The sequence below is a fragment of the Colias croceus genome, chromosome 15 (assembly GCF_905220415.1).
Source record: "Colias croceus chromosome 15, ilColCroc2.1".
NCBI classification, from domain to species: Eukaryota; Metazoa; Arthropoda; class Insecta; order Lepidoptera; family Pieridae; genus Colias; species Colias croceus.
In genome coordinates, this window is record NC_059551.1 from 7,687,430 (window position 1) to 7,708,812 (window position 21,383).

The following is a 21,383-nucleotide window of genomic DNA, read 5'->3' on the forward strand; positions in this document are numbered from 1 at the left end:
AAGATAGTTCTTTTTTCTATTTTTCAACATGTTTGAATCATGAATTCCTATTTTTATACTATTAAAATATAGACTAGGCCATAAGCGCTAAACGCTAGGCATTTTCCTCGTCTTATCAAAAAGTCGGTAACCTAGTAAAATTCCTGTCAACATAAAACTCACACAGATACGATATAAAACTAACAAGGCGCAGTGTATACACAATAAACATGTGTTAACAAATACATTATCTCAAAGTTTACAAGCTCCCGTGCGCTAGATACGACTTAGTTATGGGCAATATGTTTTTCGCGGCTCCTTACAGTTAAGCTTTTTGGAAACGAAGCGATTTAGCAAAAATGTTATCAGTTCGCTTATATGGATTTAAGAGAATTCGTTATTTTTAATTTTCTGGTTAACTAATAAATAATATGAGATTCGATAACAATAACTTCATTATCTTTTAGCACTTTAGTTTTAGTGTTCGATAACATAATAACAATTAATGAACATTAGAAAGAGTACCCTAGTATGTATGTATCTACTACATCTGATGTCATAATCACACCAACACAATTTTATTTCTGTATTTAAAATTTCAGTTTCACACATCATCATCCTTATTTTAACACCTTTACAAATTTGGTGAGTCAGTCACAAAGAAGTCGACACATGTATAGTCAGCCTTACAACCTTTGGCTGCCACTTCATAAATTCCTGCACGAGTTACGAGGTAGCACCATGCAAGAATCCGTTTATACCTACGTACTTTATACGAAGCTCGCAATTCACACGCTCTTTTCTTAATTTAGAAGAACTTTAATTAGCGAAGTACGTACGAATTAGGGAAATGGAAGCAGAAAAGAATGAATATGTTTTGTATTTTGTAAATAACTGTGTAAAAATTACTATTATGAAAGTGTAAAGGATTTTATATCCTGTTTAGTTTGTACAAAAACTTAACTAAGAACATCAAATGAGAAACTAATGATTCGAATATTCGAATAAGATAGTGTAATTTTCAGTAGGTGCACAAAAACATAAATCTCTAAAAAAATATGTACGACGGACGTAGATACGACTGTTTCCCATACGGTCCTTAAAAGATTTAATTTTAAAATGCTACAGCCTACAAATTTAATAAAAATATTGCTCTACATTGAGATGTAGCATGATCAATTTTACGTATACGAAATGAATTTTAACACAATATTATAATCTCCCAAAAACATTAAGATCCACATTATTAAATAATAACGCGACGGTGTAACATGTGTAACATTAGACCGATCCTGAAAGTGGGTCAAGAAGACCTTTGCAAGTATCGTGCTAGATAATAATCAAAACAATTTTAAACATCCTTTGAACTATACTCATCTGTGCTCATGTATAACACCTTCAGTAATTAATTTAATTGGTTATTTTGTTTAATGTACTAGAAATTCATTTCCAATTATAAAAAAATATCCGGTAAATACTTCCCTAGAATCTACTCTAAAACTACAACGTGCTAGTGGACAATATTTCTCAACAATATCAAACTGTGATACATTTACAGTATTATTGTTATCAGTGATTTTTTAAGACCGTCGGCTGCATAGTTTTCAAAGTGTACAAAATCACTTCTATGGTTGATTTCCGAAATTTCAACCCTTTTTCCAAACCAAAATAGCTTAAAACAAATGCTTCAGAGATAACAAATCATCGTTAGTTAATCGTTCTCGTTATTCTAATAGATGTATCAGTGTATGTAATATATTTACATTAATGACATCATACTATACAAATATGTACACCGTATAAAGGAAATCTTTACCGGAAAGACGTGCATATAAATATTCAATTTGTATACTTACAAGATGCATAAATATGCGTGTTTGATAGATCTTCAGATATAAAAAGGATTCCGTTTGAATTCAATAGAACCTTCGAATGGAAAGCTACAAATGTTTGCTATGGTAACTCTTATCAAAAAGGGTGTGTGTACTTATGTACTAGCGTTAGAAGTTATACTTCTTTGGCGTATGGAAAAAAAATATATTAGAATATACAACTTGAATATAGTTATCAATATTCATACCACCTAGAACTAACTTCATGCTGTTAAATTTAGGTGTCGGTGTGCACGCGCATCGTAAAAATTCACTCTCATAATTTTTCTCCATCGCGCCAAAAGAAGTATAACTACAACAATGCTTCAGTTTTCAGCAAAACTATTGCAAGAAAAATGTTTGAGGACATGTATGTTCGATGTGAATGGATTTTTTTAGCTTTTTCCCAGCTTTTCAGTATGTCATAAATGTTAAAATTATTGGAAACGACATTCTCCCTTAATTAGTTATCTACTTCTTGATTAATCTAACGATTAGTTGTGTCTTGGACGAATTATGCTGAAGATTTTCCTGCAGAAAAGACGGTCTACGTGAACAATTAGATAATCCAAGACAAAACTAAAGTAATTTATATTAGTAGATTTTAATTAAAAATCAACTATCAAGTATCACTCCTCTTGTATTCACAGCTTAATTACCCTTGAGGTACTCGTTCAATCAATTTGAATATTGTGTGAAAGGCATACATAATAGAGCTCATGAGGCAGACATAATGACTTGATGGTTGTTACAGGCAGGGGTAATGACATCGGTTCGATACTCATAGACCCTTAGTATTGTTGACGGAAATAAGGCTATGATTGTGAAAATATAGTTGAATTGGTTATGTATTGGTGCTGACTGTTGTGCTAATATGAAGAACAGTAATGAAAACAATAATTCACCATTTAAATGGTAAGTAATTCTAGATATACAATTGTTATAAAATATGCATAATATAAAATACAATAAACAATAATTCATAGACAATGCAATTATTGACAAGCGAGTCTGTATATTTCAAATGCTAAGCAATGTTAAAAAATAAATAAACATATTATATTTCTACAACGAATACTATAGTTAATTTATGAATTATGAAAGAGGATTCATACATATAAGTTATACACTTCGAAAATCTATTTCAAGACATTCCCACCCCAATAGACAAACGTATTAATTAATGGCGCCGACAAATTAAACTTGGACGTAATTCGGTTACGATATTCCAACATCGTCGCGCAGAGGAAGTCGCGTCACGCCGGCTCTAACAAGACGAAATTAAAAACGAATGTATTACCGGCTCCGCTTACATGATTTAATAATTTTCTTTATTCAGTCAACGCTCCTTCTCAGAAGTCTATTCTGTATGTGACAAGCTTTGATTGCCCGCGCTACTTGGGACGCCTTTCTGCACCGAGAGCTGACTATATTTTAGATGAATAAATTATGTAGTGTTTCGTATCCATTTTTGCACTGTTTTCAATATAATGCGTTTAGTTTCCATAGCTCCTTTTGTATATATATGTAAAACGTATTCATACTTCATAGCGTTTTCTAAAAAGGTTTTGCCTAGCTATGAAGCTTTTTAAAGGCCAGTGATAAAGCTAAAATAGAGTTAACTTAAAAATAGTTTTAACAGGATATTTAAAGAACCTTTACCGTTCCATTTTCATTATACCTGCAGAAGACTTGGTATCACATTACAATTGTCTCATTTGATACCAAGCTTTTAATATCTATTACAGAGTTAATAACGTACGACGCCATAAACGATATGAAATATGTTTGTCCCAGTAACATTTATTAAAACTATGATTATATTATCAGCTCACAAATTATATAAATACACTGCCATTCGAAACACACAATTCATGAAAGCAAAATATTAGTATCTTCGCAAATATTCGAATTAAAATAATCAAGCGCAATTTCCAATCAGCTCTTAAACTATCCATAACTCATTATCACAGGAAGAATCCAGTATCCTCTAGAAAAGATCAAAGATACTTTCCATGAAATCAAAGATCATTGTACAAATATTGAATGACCTTAGTTAAAAATAGCGGAACTTTTGGAGGAACTTCGGAAGCAATAAATCGGCTTAATTAGTCAATTTGACTTGCCAGTGAAAACTTTGATTGGTCTGTGGAAGAGATTAAGATTCAGGAGGCGTGTGTACGTGACACTGCGGCAAGCTTGAGGGAATTTTATCAATAAATACCAATCGCATACCGGACACCTATAAAATATTTATTAGAGAGATGAGAGATTGTTCTTACGTTTCAATATGCTGAGTGTATTGGCATATGCGCTAAGATTTTCACTTTAAGAAATTTAATATTTTGTTAAATAGTTATGCTTTTTTGTTACTGGGGAACTACAAGCAATAAAATATGCGATTTATTATTAATAGATACTAAAGCTCTAAGCTTAAAAATAACTTCTACTTCTTTGAGTTAATTACATGAAATTCCACCAGATATTACAGCCTATAAATGAATGATTATTCAAATATGTACATTTATTTGTATTGTATTTTTAGTGTTCGTCTTTTCCCACCCTTCTTAAGAAATTTTCCTTTCCTTATTAAAAGCAACATAAAGTTTTCCTTACTTATTACACACTATAACATAACTGTCTTATCACTCGTCGCCTCATTTTCTTCGTATCCAGTGACGTACTTAACAATGTAAAGGCGCCAATATCCTGACTTTTTTTCATTTCAAATTTTTGTTCAATAGCACTGTACAAATGTTGCATTGCAGATGTATGTGTCTTATTACGATTTCCAATTATGTTTCTATTGCTTACTTTAGCAACCCGAATCTAATACTTGGAAAAAGTCTAACCGTAAATAATACAGTAATTCTGTGCCCTATTTCCCTCAAGTCCCACTCTGTTTTCCCCTAAAATCCAAAAAATATTACCTTTTCGCAAACGCTCCGACATGTTCCCGTTGCCTTATCGCAGCACGCCGATATGTCTGCAATGAAAAATGGCCACAATAAGTCTCCTAGAGTATCTGTTACGAAAACAGCTGTGTCTCAAATCTACGACATTTATTACCGCGCTTTTGATCTATACCATAATGGTCGTCAAAGCAAAGAGGCAATTAAAATTAGTGTCGACATTATGATCTCGGGATTGATTATATGCTGTTGTGACACGGTTCTCAACTTTACGGTGGTGTAAAATTAATTGAGTTACTGTTTAAATTTTATTTATGAGCACCAGTCGCTAGTGAATTTCAAAGTGCGGCTTTCTAAGATTTAGCGAAACAAGCTTGGCAAAATTAATTTCTGTTTATTAGTAGGTAGTGTACTTGTGTCTGGAAATTGTAAACACTTAAATTTACTTTCTGTAATTTTGGGTTGCTTACCAAACAAAATTATCTAGTCCCTCTTGTAAGATTTTCATTTTACGTGTAATTTCCAAAATTTTAGGCAGGATGTTTTTCAGAAAAAATATATATTTCTAAATAAATTAATTAATTTTTTCCACTTTATCATTGTTATAATTAATGTAAAACTACTATCACATTAATTGTCTTATTATTGGTATACCTTTTTATTGGCGTATTGTTTTGTTAAAGTTAAATAAAAATATTGTAATACAAATAGCTGTAAGGAATCTATGTATGTAAAAAATAAAAATAAAAATAAATAAATAAACTTAAATGTGCACCCAACTATGTAGATAGGTACCTACCTATATAAATATTTAATATTTTCTTATGTTTGATTTTATTTTTTAATATCTCAATATTTATGTACTCTCATTCATTTTTTAATATCTCAATAATAACATCATAAACAATAATCAGAAACAGAAAATTACCTAACTTTCGCACCGATATTTCACATTTCCCTACGCAGAGAAAGTTACGTAAATAAGAGTAATTAGCCATTATTAATAGCAACCAGAACCGAGCAATTATTTCATAATATTTACTTCCTCCTATCGGAATCATTAATATTTAGAGAAAGTGCATATAACTCAGTGCCTATAACTCGTTTGCATCAAAGTTGATCCAAATTATATGCACTTCTCGATAGTTAGTAAGGCACTATGATTACAGCTACTGGACTGGATAATCGCGTTATATTTTATAAAGCTAACGACATTTTATTATAATCCATTTTCCTAACAATTTTAAAGCAGTTCTACGCTTCACATAATAGCGGCTTTGAAGCGCATCTAAATCAATTTTAATAAATTGAACGACCATGAATACCTATTATTAATTCTTGTGATCTTTGAAATAAAATTATTTTTGAAATTGAATTTTGTTTTATTTAGTACGAATCCCAATTATACCTTCTATCATTGGCTTACATAAACAAGAGTCGGCTTTTGTTTTATATAGACAATGACAGGATAGATTTTAAGTTACCTATACATTTAAACTATAAAGATGGATGCTCTTTTACAGAATAACTGCTCATCCGATTTAGGTTAAAATTTAGGTGCAACCATAATATCATGATTAATAAATAAATAATATTTTATTAATAACGTAATTAAAAGTGTTGTACTAAAGCTTCAAGGGCTATAATACATATGTTTTTCAATAGCAACCAACGCTACGCAAGCTAATAGAGAACCTTCGCAGACTTCTTTGTTTCTAATTCAATGCACCAAGCTTTTCGCTGTTGTGTTATAAATATAATTAAAAAACTAGCATATTATGTTATACTATGTTATACGTACACACATCATTTGCACATCATGATACATCGCATTATATTTCCATTGTATAATTTAGTAAGTAGTTAAACAACTTTCAACAACTAGATACCATGATTAGGAAGCTCATACAGTATTGTATTTTATTAAATATACTGTAATACTATAATATTCTACCATATCTATTCATCTAAAGATAAACAGCACTGATATTTCCACGAGACCCGCAAAAAGCAATATTCGTAATAACATTTATAACGTATTCATGAGCTGAAATTAACAGGCAATGCGCGTGCGAACCCATTGGATAAGTAAATTAGCTGATTGGCTGGGCCATTTATCTCATTATGAATTAATGGAAACACGACATTAATTAATTTATGAACAGTCCAACGTTTTCATAGTACCTTTACTCTATAGCTTTATCATCTATGTAACTATGGTTGTGCCGAGTTATTTTCCATAGTATTTTTGTTCCATGTAGAATTCGGAATGGGCAACCCGTAAATATCAACTCTATGTGGTTATTGGTAGACTTCTAACTTATAAGTGAAGTCCCATGTCCCTTAAGGGGAAAATGCCTAAATACATTGGTTTCACTGATCGATTTTCTTTAGAGACAAGATCAGCTATAGGGACAAGTAGCCTTTTGTGTCCTGCCAGACCGATCATTTTATTTTCTTCGTCTCCACCGAGAATCGAACCCAGGACCCTCGGTTCTACGCTCATGCGTCAACCACTATACAAAGGGGGCGCCGGGCGGTCTAACTTATGGGTCGACTGATATAAGATTGAATAGATTGAATAGGTGTTGTAGAGGCCTTGAAGGCTTAACACAATACTGTACTCTAAAGGTAAGCCTGTCTGAATTCTGAAAGGGTTTGGCGATAATCTTGGCAAGGGGTGTTTAAGAAGAGACAGACAATTTTTTATTTACTCGTAATCTATTTACAGTGAAAGACAAATCTAAGATTAGAATTTCTATTCTAGATTTCTATCTACTATTTGTATAGAAGTTGATTAATTTAAGACGAAGCAACGATAAAGGGCCCAAATCAATAAGGGAAGTTCACAAGGATGCTGTGAATAGAGAAAGTTCGAGAACCCTGGGGAAATATAAGGGCTGGTACATATTGAAGTGAGACCTTTGGACCCTAAACTTGGTAACAGATCCTGTATAGAGCGAAGAAGTACGCATATAGCGCAGGCCAAAAAAGTTTTAATTATTAAAATGTCTGTAATACTTATGTGAGCAATTATAAAAAATAAATATGTTTTGGTTTCAGTTATAACTTTATTGAGTTTATAATTTGTGTTTGTGACACGTTTGTTATTTAATTCAAAGCAAATTATATTTTTGTTATTAAGCACTGTAAGTTTTGGGACTCGCTTAAAATATTTTCTAGGTACGTAAAATTCGTAAAAGCTCAATTTAAATACGCTTTTGCCACCCGTTAATTAAAGCATAGAACTGCTTTAAAATATAATAATGATAAGCTTTATTTATTTCCACCTTAAAATTAATATATACATATGCCATTTTAATTATACATATATGTAGTTCTTTTTAGTCCTTGTTAGGTGGCCCCTTATGTGTAAAAGCCTCCTCCATCTTGTACCAAACTTCCCTATCTTGAGCCATACGCTTCAAGTTTTTGCCTTCTATGTTCTCTATTCTCTACGACGACATAGAGAACATAGCTTTAAAATATACCACTGTATAATATTTAATAATACGACTTACCATAACGAAAAGATTAACCATAACAAAATTATTAGATTAGAAATTTAATTTTGTAATTAATCATTATCAAAGACTCACCTTGCGAATTAGCAAAAGCCAACGAGATTGCTGAAAAGATCAGCCTCCACTTCCAATATCTGTCTCCTCGCGACATCCTTGCCTAGTTGATGACGTCAGCATTCCAGAACATTAGTGTCGTCATCGTTCCAGAACATCTGAAAAATAACAGCTTTGAATGATCCGTAAACAATTTTCATTGCCGTGTTTCACAAACAAAATTTGTTTGCGTTTGATGATACATAGAGACGTTCTGATTGATACATTTGTACCTAATAGTATTTTTGTCTAAACATATATGATAGATCTATGCTAATTTTATAAAGAGGGAAAATTTGAATTTTTGTCTATTACGAATTAATCCAAAAACAATTATGTATATCGATTTCAAAATTATTTTTAGTTACCTATAAACAACGTTACAAACGTTACAAAGCTCTTTCTTTACTTGGTACCTATTTTATATATCAAGTGAAAAAGCTGGGTGAAGCCGGAGAGCAAGCAGTTAGAACATTAGAACTTATTCAAATCAATTAGCTTTATTCATCCTTTTTTATATATTTTTTATGTTTTTTTTATATAAGACATGAATTCAAAATGAGCATGCGACACTATACAAGAAAACGGTAGTAGGTCAAGTCTTTTCCCACTCTCTTCGTTTTATTGTTAATTGTACTGCTTTGTGAAGTCACACTTTTTTGCAGTTATCTGACTGAATACTACAATATATCTACATAGTATTATAATGAATAAATATACAAAAAATTTCGAGTTTTAATTATTTATTTAGTTTGAGTTCTCTTTACGAACTGTAGGTACTCTACGTTACATGTTTTTGTATTTTTCAATTACGTATGGATAATCATAAATATTCATATCTCAATAAACAATTTATTATTTAATCAAACTTGGCGTTTTGCAGTAATTTATTCTTGTTAATCTCAACTCGAATTTTGCGAGGTCTGTTTATCGGAAAATTCGTAAGCCGGCAATAAATCTTGGTGAAAAGGGCGCAATCCCGGCACCTGTTCCGAGTGTTACCAACTGAATGACAAATTGCTTTTTTAAAAGCATTCGCAGGAGTTTCGGTGAGGAAAAACTTAAACCAAAACAGGAGCAACACATTTTTGAAAAAAAAGTTGATTCAAATCTTAAATAGGCTACATTTAAGAAGCAATGCGCTATCCTATAACCATTCAACATTCCTAATTGTAGGTAATACAGATGAGTATGGACTTCTCATTTAAAACTGTGAGATTTAACATTTTCGCATATTTTTGTAATAAATTTTATTTTCAACAAGAAAAAAAGAAAATCTGGCGTAAATCAATTAATTAATAATAATTAGTGTCGCAATTTATTGTATTAAATATTCTATGATAATTTTCTAACCCTTTAAATTTGAATTATTATCTTATAGTAGTTCCCCTATGTTCCTCATTACCCTAATGCACTATAATTCACTCAGCAAGTGCCATTAAGTTTAAACGCTTACAATTTAATAATATATAACTTTAGTAATTAACATGGCTACACTCACCATACATAAATAACATTATGCTATAATTATACATACTCTAGTTGCCCACCCGCTTACTCGGTAAGTTTATCTCAAAAGTTTTCCCATAAATAAGGTTTACGTACCTTTTTCGTTTGGAAAAGTTCATATACCAAAGCCTTGTCGAATTCAAATGCTTTAGTTGTCTATATATTTACTATTGGGTGATGAATGTATTATGCAAAAGAGAAATAACTTTTGGGTCCCCTGTACCTATGGCTTCTTTGATGTACAACGAAACAGAGCATTTCCTATTTTGGTACAATTAAATAACATATAAATTTTATTTCAATTTGCCTTGAGGTCATAAAAAAAATGCTTATTTAACGTAATATACATAAAAATTATAATAAACTGCCATATCGTATGATAGACGACGGAGAGTAGGCCCGCAATGCATTTTATTTATCATTTAATAAATTATGTACTTAATTTTTGTATTAGGTTACCAGGCCAAACCGGAAAAAAATAATACAGCTTACTTAGTTTATATTAAAAAATAAATAGAGATGTGTTTCTAATTTTATTATTTTTTAATCGCTCTACATTTTTTATGTAATAAATACCAACAATTAATCAATAAAGAAATATATCCCCTTTATACTTTTAATTTAGATACAATCCCATTGCAAACCTAATTACTTTTTGTCTAATAATTTCTACGTAATAAATTTATAAAAAAGATCCATTTTCGTAAGCGTCAGTGCACAGTGCACACGTTTTACAAGGATAAAATATGAACATCTAGCTACTAAATAGGTAAATGTAATATGTACTAACTTATAATAAATAATTCTATATATTTGTATTTTGAATATAAATAGTTAGTAGTTTTGGTTAGCACATCTCCGCATCATATTTACACAATAATAAAAATATTATCTCATTATCTCAGCGAACTCCCGGTTACCGCTTATCTGTAAAGTGTGTAAACATAAAATTTTCTTACCTTTTGTTAATTATATAGACTTTACTATAAATATACACTGATATTAATTCACTTAGTCACTGTTGTACGAAAAATATTTTTTAACAAGTCAAGAATAAAAAGAATAAAACATACAACTCATTTTTTCATAGCATTAAAATAAGAGCACTATCCTGGTCATTAAAAAAAATAAGAGCATAGAAAAACGTCACGTGAAAGAAAGTTCGCGCGCTTTTTCAACACCCGAAACTTAACCTCGCTCACAACCTTTCTCGCGCCAAATTGACGCGTAACTAAATAGACCGACATAAATTCATTCAACTCCAGCCCGAAGTCCGTCCTGTTCACTCATACATAATGTCGTATAGAGCTATCTCGTGAGTGCTTCCGCTTGATGAACCCTATTGAGCTCGTTAGTCATTAATTAATTCTGCATAAGAAAATTACTTTTAATTTAAGCGAAGCACAGATGTGACACTGATGAGTCTGACCACAACTGAAGTGTTAAAAACTTGCCGGCTGATAAATAACAAAAGCATGTGTGGTCTATAACTAAGCTCTACATATCATAATATACCTACTTACCTAACTTACAAGTTACAAGACATGTAAAATTAAATAATATTGTAATAAAACAGTCAAACAATCTATACACAAACAAAATTATAGCTAAGTATTCATTTTTTTACAATTTTATTGCATGTTTACCTATTGCATTTTTTAATATGATACCATCAAATCTATTAAACAAGTATCAAACCATCAATATACGTAATTTGTCTGACAGATGCAATCATCATGCTATATTAAATTTTTCTTTTAATCTCTAAAATTTTAAATAATTGAAATTGTGTTTAATTAAATAAAACTATGTTAACTATTTCAAAAGATACGTCCACCCAAACTATAAAAATTAAAAGCAGACCATCTATAATTTATTTCGTTCATATTTCACATCAACATATTTTTCCAGAAATGTTTCGAATGACCGTGGAAAACAAGATATTTTCCACACATTGCAAAATTATATTAAATTCATGCAAACTTTGACAAACACAAAGTTTAAGCCTTTGCCAATTGCTTCCAACTGTAGCCGTAAGAAAGTTGTTCCACACAAAGTAAAATTTATAGTTTTTCAAGTAGGATATTTTTACCCAAGCGTCCCGCTTCGTATTTCTTTATTACAAATGTTTAAATGAAGACAAACATCTTTTCATTTTGCTTGGCCCTGTTTATTTTTACATCCATACAAACTTTCGCCTTTATAATATACTAGATATACTAGATTTCCGCCCGCGGCTTCGCCCGCGTTTGCAAAGGAAAACCCGCATAGTTCCCGTTCCCGTGGGATTTCCGGGATAAAAACTATCCTATGTGTTAATCCAAGTTACCTATATGTGTGCTAAATTTCATTGTAATCGGTTCAGTAGTTTTTACGTGAAAGAGTAACAAACATCCATACATCCATACATCCATACAAACTTTCGCCTTTATAATATATATTAGATATTAGATAGATATTAGATTAGATTAGATATTAGATATATTAGATATTAGATTAGATTTTTGCACCTTTTTTTACGGTGAACTTTTTTCACGAAATTACGTATTTAATAAAAGCTTCAAACTCGACCTCGAATAGATGCTATAAATTCTAATGGAACTTCTTCTGTTATTATCCACACAGCATTAGGTACATTAAAAGCGTTTTAAACTTTGTAAAAGCTTAAGTACATCATAACTAGAAGACATTAAATATTCCATTCCTTGTTAGCGACCGTTTTGTGACGTCTACCTGAAAAGTCAAGTGCTCGGACCCATGCAATAACGATTTGCAAATGGAAGTCAAGTGGCATCACGACTGGACATTCAGGGTGGAATGTCAGAGATTGGCGCCAAAGAACACTGCACTGTATCCGATGTGTCTATTTTCTATTTTCTATGTGGGATTTTGGAATAATTCATTTAGTAGAAGGAATAATGTCTACGAATTTTATAGATGATGAAAAAGATGTAAATAAAGATAAAAATTTAACCATTTTTTCCCTTTTTTCTCTTCCTATTTGATAAATAGTTTTAAGTAGGTATGTAGCTATGATAACTATATATGATATGATTTGGATAAATAAATAACATATGCTTATATCAACATTCTGATAAATATACGATTTTCTGAAACAAATAGTTTCTCATTCCTTTATCAAACTTATTATAAGAAACGTGCAGAGCGTACAGACAACCGTTGAACAAAAAATTGCTATTGGAGTGCAGCACTTCAACAACTTTGACATTTTTTTGCTCATAAATCCTCATTTCTTTGTCGTTATAAGTATATTTTTTTAGCACGAATTAAAATGTATTTGTATCAACATTTGTTTTAGCAAAACAATTTTACATAAAATTTGTTTATAATGTTGAATATCTGCACCAAAATAATGTATCGTAGGTATTCATTGAAAATAATAGCATACTAGGTAGTAAGAAAAGATTTAATCCTAAGTCCAACTAAATATATTTTTTAGAAATCCATTGAATTTATAAACTAACAAAAAATACCTAGCTCGCAACTGGCGGTCTTATCGCTTTAGTGCGATGTAGAAAGTACAATAGAGTTCAAAAGCTCATCCAATACAAATACAAAGAGTAATTATTTGTATCGGAACTTATGCTTACTATTTACTCGATATTTACTTGACGCAATCTTACATTTATTAAAGAGAGGGAATATATATCCTATGACGTAATGAGTCTTACTTCTTACATATAGCATGAACAAAAAAGATTCTATTAGACCGTTTGAATTTGTTATCATTTATGAGCGAGAGGATCCATCTGTTGCCGCCATTTCCCAATAAAAGTTATTGCAAAGATAAACCATGTATCGGATCTGACGTTGATGGATGGCGATAGAAATGCTCCGTGTGTGATCGTTTGACATTTTTTAATAACATTTGAGGGGCTAGGCGACCACCGTAGCTCTACGCTAAGTACAATAATTAATACTGTACCTACAGAAATGTATGGTTTAATTTGGACATCGTTATGAAAAAAAACCATCACAAAAAAGTTTTTGGAAAAAGTTGAAATTAAAAATAATTTCAAAAATAATACTTATTATGAAAAATTAATGTTCATTTATTCCTTTGGCTAGGTGTCGCTACAATGAGTTATCATAATTCATAACCACATAGATTATTAATAAATATTTCACACTTTTTATTTTTAACATGTCCTCCAAAGGATTTCTTCTCGTTCATAAAAACGAATGGGAAAGAATAGCCAGAAAGCAGAATCATACAGAAAATGTGCAAACAAAGGAAGATTACATAAAATCTTTAAACGAAATGTCTCAAAGTTGGATGAAATCTTGGCCAGATACTGTGCAGGTATTTAATTATTACGAATCTATCTAAATTTTAAATATCATTGAATTGGAAAGTGGATGTTGTTTGCATGTATTTTCATCCCAGAGGGCCTGGTCGGGATCAATACGGAAATGTAACTTTATATAATTGTGTAAAAATGCCTCTGAAAAAGGATTTCGTATGATACCCATTCAACATCCAGAAATTTAATCAATAACTTACTTTCGGTTTGTTACTTCTAAAAGAACTATAAAGTAATACAAGTATGTTTAAATTAATTAAGGGCCATGTAAATATCATCGAACGAAATAAAGAAATTGAACGCCAAAAAAACATAGCTTTCATCAATCAATTTCTTTCCAAAAAGAAAGACATTAATAGGGGAGAAATTATACAAAAAGCCAGGGAACAAATTTTTGACGACAGCTGTTATGGGAGACAATTAATAAGGTACCTACCATTAAACTTAACATAAAAGTAAGACAAGAAAAAATCTAGTTAGTTACAATCTCTTATAATGAAATAGGTATCCTGAAGATCATGCAATAACCGTCCAATATAATCAAATTAAAAGCTTTTTTTCTAACAAAATAAAAACACTCACAAATTCATCTTTCAGCGCTCTTCTAGAATCGAAAACGTTAGAAGAACGAGAGATCCAAATTGAATTTCAGAAGAAATTACAAGACGAAGCCAACTTGCTAGAACAAAAGAAACCTCAGTGGAGTTCTCTTGAAAGCGCTGCTGATATGGAAAAAAATGAAAATGACATTAAACGGCAACAAAGAGAAAGGAATATTGAAGTAGCTCGAATTAACAAGGCTATGTTAGCTAGTTCTTTGTACTTAATATTAAATTTATATGAACTAGTGGCTCGTAATACCCGCGTAGTTTTAAACTTATTTTCTTCATCTATAAGATCCCATAAGGCATGAAAAATCTCGATAAGTTTTAAATATAATAGATAATAATTAAAGACAATAAGTAACAATATGTGCACAGAAATGTTTTTTGAATCTTCTACTTATCAAACTTCCAATTTAATTTCCAGTATTAGATACAACAAGATCCTATAGTAGTTATTTGCCGAAGTACATACCTTCGGATCAATTTTTAAACAATGATAATAATTATTAATAAATGTATCCTATACTAGGTGCAATAAACGAAAAGAAATAGAAATTCAAAGGAAACAAAGAGAAATTATAACTAAAATGGAAGATAGATCTGCAATTCATGATATGGATATTATAGAAGCAAAAGAAATGGTTTATATGGAGTTATTTATTTTTTATTTAAAAACTAAAACTGAATCTACTCTACCTATTATTTTAGTTAAAATAATTACATCCTCATGTAAAAAAAATATTTTTTAAAAGATACGTTTACGAAAGAGTGGTCTCTAGTATCTTATAATTTTAATTTATTATCCTTATTTTTTAAATTTCAATTTCAAGGCAAAAATGAAGAACAATTTAAAACAGGACTACGAACAATTTGTTAAAGAGCAGAAAGCTTATAAAGAAGCAAAAATCAAACGAGAACTAGAAATTGACAATGAAATCGAGAAAATCAAAGAAAAACAGGATCGAACAAATCGTAAAATAAAAGCGATAAACGACAAGGTAAAAAGTCATTTATTTTGAAAGAAATACACGCTATAAAGTTTTCTTAAATAAATTTAACTGCTAAGTGATAAAGACAAACAAGTTTTAAGTAACTTTCCTTTTTTTTTTTCAAATCTCATATCGTATCTTTTAAATATAAAAATGAATCCCAAAATGTGTTGGTAAGCGCATAACTTGAGAACGGCTTAACCGATTTCGTTAATTATTTTTTTATAATATTCCTTGAAGTTCGAGGATGGTTCTTATGTAGAAAAAAAGTGAATATGTACCACGGGCGAAGCCGGGGCGGACCGCTAGTTATTTATAAAAATCAGTCAGTCACGAAAGCTCTATGCGGTAAACTTTAAATCAATCAATTTACAAAATGTTCTTCGTTCATCAACACAATTCCAGATTATCAAGGAACAATGCAATAACAGCAATACAGCAATAGTATACAGACAAATACAAAATATCCAAGATGAAGCACAAAAACGCTTTGATAAGTTCATCGAAATCGGAATCGAACGATTAGAAAAGGCGTAAGTTTTTTTTACGGTTACGGTTACGGTCTTAACCGTAAATAAGATATAATTCAAGTGCAAAAAAACATCGCTAAAAAAATCCATTTAGGCTGGTATACACATTCATTATTAACAATAATGCTCTTTTTCGATGTTTCTTAAAACGTACATGTGGGGGGCGATGTTACTCGCGTCCGTAGGTTTTAACTCTCGATTCCCTACACGTGTCCCCCGGGTTGTGCCAAACGAGTAACCGAACATTCTGGTGGAAGACAGTTGTCCCGGCTAGTTACCACCCACCCAACAAAGCCTTGCCGCCAAGCGATTCGTCGTGTTCCGGCATGATGTTGGGTGAAGCCCTTCTAGTGTATGGTTGGGTCTGAACAGTAGCTTTGCATTTAAGAACCGAATCCAGTGCAGCAGTGCTTTTCTGCATCTGGCGTCTAGTCTTGGAGGGTAGCGGGATCCGAAGAAACGGTTTACCGCTGGCCGACCGCAGGTTGTAGGGGGCCCAATTAGCGGGTTAGCCACCCGTGAAAGGCTGCCCCGCCGCCTGTGTATAATCCCGAGTTGGCTCCAACGTGCCGGTTGGCGACCGGATGAGAGGACCCGTTGGCAATATTCGGGGGGTTTCGGGCGTCCCCGCAGTCTCCAAACTAGACCCCATCAATGTAGATCCTGCCTGCATTCGGGTGGTTCTATATGCAAAGTCTCGTTCAACTACCAACAGTTCCCGCCTATTCACTCTACCAAACAAATAAAAGTAAAGATGAAAAAGTCTCATAAAGGAAATAAGGTTTTACAGCGGCTGCACTTCCTCTCTTTCAAAGTGCACCTCACCAACATCCGAGGCTTGCACTCTAATCTACTTTCAGTCCATCACCATCTTGAGACAGAGAAGCCGCATCTACTATTCCTTACGGAGACGCAAATTAAGAACCCCGCTGATGCAACATACCTGAAGTATCCAGGCTATTCTATTGAATACAATTTCAAGCCAAAAGCCGGAGTTTGTGTTTATGTTCGCGATGATATTTGCCTTTTGCGTCTTCGTCAACTTGAGAGCCCAGTTTTTCAGTCCTGTGGACAATGGTGGACATGGGCACTCATAAAATTATATATGCCTGTGTATATCGATCGCACAGTGGTGACTTTGAGACAACTAGGTTACTTAACTACCTCAGTGAAGCTGCTGATGTTATTGGAAGTCGGTACCCTGACGCAGAATTGGTCTTTCTGGGAGACTTTAACGCCTGTCACGCCGAATGGCTATTTCCATTCCAAAAGACCGACCATGCGGGTAGAGAAACTTTCAACCTTGCACTGACTCATAACCTCTCCCAGCTGGTTCATGAAGCGACACGTGTTCCTGACATCGAAGACCACACAGCAAACTGCCTCGACCTTCTGTTAACAACAGATCCAGACAGACACTCAGTAGCAGTCACTGCACCATTAGGTTCATCTGACCACTGTCTGGTGAAGACTGTATCGAACTATCCTCCTCCAGACACTACCACCAGTTATAAGCGGAAAGTATGGAAATACAAGTTAGCAGATTGGGAAGAGATGCGTCACCTTTTTTGCAAGTTACCCATGGCGACAAGTCTGCTTCTCGTCGTCCGATCCTTCCAGCTGCGCGGATAATGTCGTTGATGTTATTCGTCAGGGAATGGAGTATTATATCCCTTTCTCAGACGTTAACTTCGATGGCAAAGCTAAACCTTGGTTTAACTCCGACTGCATCACCGCAGAGAAACGGAAGTTCTTAGCTTATAAAGCCTGGGTCGATGCTCGACTACGCAAAGCTCCAGATCTGCGCTCGAAAAAGAGGGCATTTAATAAGGCCGCCAAATACTGTAAAAAGGTGCTCAAAAAAGCCCGATTCGACCGAATTGAGAGTATTGGCAAGAAACTGATATCCTACCCTTCAGGTAGTAAGGCTTTTTGGTCTCTTGTCAAGATTGTCGAGTCAAACTTCTGTCGTCCTTCACTACCACCGTTACTTAAATCTGATGGTTCGTTGGCACATAGCGCGAAGGAAAAAGGCGATTTACTGGCATCACTTTTTGCAAATAATTCGCGTCTAGATTCTGGTAATAAATGTCCACCAATAATTCCCCATTGTGGCTCATATATGTCTAACATACATATCACACAAAAGACAGTTCTTAAAACCCTTCGTAATCTAGATGTGAATAAAGCCAGCGGACCAGATGGCTTGCCAGCGGTGGTATTTAAGAACTGTGCACCAGAGTTGTCTCCTGTCCTCACACGCCTTTTCCGCTTATCTTTAAAATCCGGAATAGTCCCCAAGAGTTGGAAAGTGGCAAACGTTCAACCTGTGCCCAAAAAAGGTAATCGTGCTGAACCCACGAACTATCGGCCAATATCAATAACCTCCATACTCTCTAAGATTATGGAGCGTATATTGAATGAACAACTTCTCGAACACCTAGAAGCCAACGACCTCCTCAGCGACCGCCAATACGGTTTTCGCAAAAAGAGGTCGACTGGCGATCTTCTAGCGCACGCTACACACCAATGGGGCGAAGCCTTGGAGAATCATGGAGAGGCGTTGGCCGTCTCTCTAGACATCTCCAAGGCATTTGATAAGGTTTGGCATGCTAGCTTACTGAACAAGCTTCCAGCGTACGGTATTCCCCATGTCCTTTGTGCTTGGATAGAAGATTTCCTGAAAGAACGCACGATACGTGTCATTATTGATGGTTGTTCATCAGATGAAATGACTATTAATGCCGGTGTTCCTCAGGGATCCGTCCTCTCTGCAACTTTATTTCTTCTGCACATAAACGACCTTCTCAAACCCAACATGTTCGGATATGCAGATGATACTACTGTTGTAGAGAGGTATCTGTCCAATGCCCAAGCATCCCAAATCATCACCAAATCCGAGCGGCAGGCCATGGTTACGCGTATGAACTCAGCCTTACAGGACGTCGCTAGTTGGGGTGACGCTAATCTGGTAGAGTTTAACGCGAAAAAAACACAAGCGTGTTTTTTCACTGCCAAACGGACTTCTCTCCATCTAACTCCATCTTTCTGTGATGTACCGATCTCATTAACTGACAGCCTCGATCTACTTGGTGTATCGATTTCTGCAAGTCTCAATTTCGGACAATTCATCGAGTCCAAAGCCCATATAGCAGCCAAAAAACTTGGAATACTTGCTAAAGTGAGACATTACTTCACACCGGAACAGCTTTTAAAACTGTATCAAGCCCAAGTTCGGTCGTGTGTGGAGTATTGTAGTCATCTTTGGGCGGGTTCCGCCAAAACTCACCTTGGAGCTTTGGACTCCATCGAGAGGCGAGCTTGCAGAATTATTGCCGATCCCTCGTTGATTCGTCGTAACCTCCAAAGTCTGGATCACCGCCGACAAGTTGCATGTCTGTCGGTCTTCTATAGAATACATTTTGGTGAATGTGCATCTGAACTCCACCACCTTATTCCACCTTCTCCATTTCTTTATCGGACATCTAGGCGTGGAATGGAACTCCATCCCTTCACAGTCGATATACCGCACACACGCACTCAGCGTTATGCGAATTCATTTTTCATTCGAACTGCGAAGGTGTGGAATTCTCTTCCATCGTCGGTATTCCCGGACCATTATAATCTGCAGCTCTTCAAGTCTAGAGTGAATAGGCTTCTTCTAGGCAGGCGTGCTCCTTCATAGATCACATCACCGCTTTACATCAGGCGGGATAGTGGTCAAACGCCTGCCTATCATGTATAAAAAAAAAAAAAAAAAATTAAAAATGTCTTTAAAAATATTTCAGCCAAATCGAAGATACCAAAAAACAGACCGCAAAACAGAAGCCTCCCATACAAAATAAAATGAATACTCAAATAATAGATCAAAAATCCAATTATGATCACATTTATTACGACGAATGTGTATGTAATAGACAATGCATTATAGCTAAGTCTTGCAAAGAAAGGAAATGTAAGGAAAAATCCCCATGTGTCTGTACGGGTTAGTACATACCTCCAGTACCTACATTTTATTTCCTATAATTTTTTTACTAGATGTAAGCAAAGAAAATCTACCAAAAAACTCTCTGATGAAGAACTTGCTCTACTTCATCAATTAATCTATTATTACAGATAAAAATATTAATTTCGAAAGAACTCGCAACGAAATGGTTGAAGAATATAAGAAGCGACAAAAACAGGCTTCCTGTTGGAACGGGCTTAAAGCTTCACATAAACAATTTGCTGAACAAGCTAGTAAGGTTCTACAGGATTGCCGATACAAGAATACTGCTAGACATGTTGTTAATGTTAGTTGAAACTTAAAAACAAAAACTGTGGGTATAGTTCAATAGACTTCTGTGATTCAGTGGTCTTCTTGGGTACAAAATTTCTTGCCATTTCCACCCCGACCTTTGCGCAATATTTTAATTTAGATATTTATTGATTATTTGGAAGAGATAGATGGCTTTTGACCAACTTGTGCACGTGTCATATATACAAATAAATAAAAATTTTATCCGGTTATCCCGTTGAACAGTGTATATTATTGTCCCGTTGATTAATTCCATGCAAAAAGCTCTATAGGACATTCCGCGTAACTTAATGCATTTCTTATTGTATTTCATATTGTTTCTGATATGAATTTCCTACTGAACAACTTTTTTTAAGCAAACAGTCTTATGTGTCCCACCGAATTTAGACTTCTTATCATCCTACTCGAAACCGAAGGTAATCCTTAGCTATTTATTATGTTATATATAATATAATTAAATTCATACATCTTTATTTCAGGACTACCGACGCCTTTGCCATTTGGATGAAGATTCTCTTCCTATAACGAACTATTAATATTGTATTGTTATTGGTCTATTAAATTGAACGGGTACGATTTAAATAAATGTTTAATTTTATCGTAGTATAGAACTGCAAAAACCTCTACAAACGTTGAGTAGATATTATTAAAAAAGTATCTATGTTCGGAGTAGCACAGATTTTACTTTTCAAGCTATTTATGTTACGGGTTAGAATACTATATTTGCGATAGTTCCAAAACGATTTTAT

The 21,383-nt window shown here is 33.6% G+C and overlaps 3 protein-coding genes across 4 annotated transcripts in view; 2 read left to right on the forward strand and 1 right to left on the reverse strand.

The window, feature by feature from the left end:
- LOC123698095 (reversion-inducing cysteine-rich protein with Kazal motifs) overlaps window positions 1-11,102 on the reverse strand; it is a 45,215-nt gene extending 34,113 nt beyond the window's left edge. For both annotated transcript variants that reach the window (XM_045644690.1, XM_045644689.1), the window contains exons 1-3: window positions 10,848-11,102; window positions 8,362-8,498; window positions 4,781-4,836 (exon numbers count right to left, since the gene is read on the reverse strand). In XM_045644690.1, the coding sequence (XP_045500646.1) occupies window positions 4,781-4,836; window positions 8,362-8,437 (132 nt within the window). In that variant the 5' untranslated portion in view covers window positions 8,438-8,498; window positions 10,848-11,102. The remainder of the gene's footprint in view (window positions 1-4,780; window positions 4,837-8,361; window positions 8,499-10,847) is intronic.
- The window catches only part of LOC123698106 (SET domain-containing protein SmydA-8), a 542,384-nt gene that overhangs the window by 453,794 nt on the left and 67,207 nt on the right, over window positions 1-21,383 (forward strand). The gene's annotated exons all lie outside the window — the stretch shown is intronic.
- Window positions 14,053-21,202, forward strand: LOC123698110 (histone-lysine N-methyltransferase, H3 lysine-79 specific-like). The gene is made up of 9 exons (XM_045644708.1): window positions 14,053-14,212; window positions 14,475-14,641; window positions 14,811-15,017; window positions 15,348-15,459; window positions 15,649-15,816; window positions 16,213-16,340; window positions 20,126-20,322; window positions 20,454-20,629; window positions 21,114-21,202. The coding sequence occupies exons 1-9, from the start codon at window positions 14,054-14,056 to the stop codon at window positions 21,168-21,170; spliced, it is 1,371 nt and encodes a 456-aa protein (XP_045500664.1). The 5' UTR covers window position 14,053; the 3' UTR covers window positions 21,171-21,202.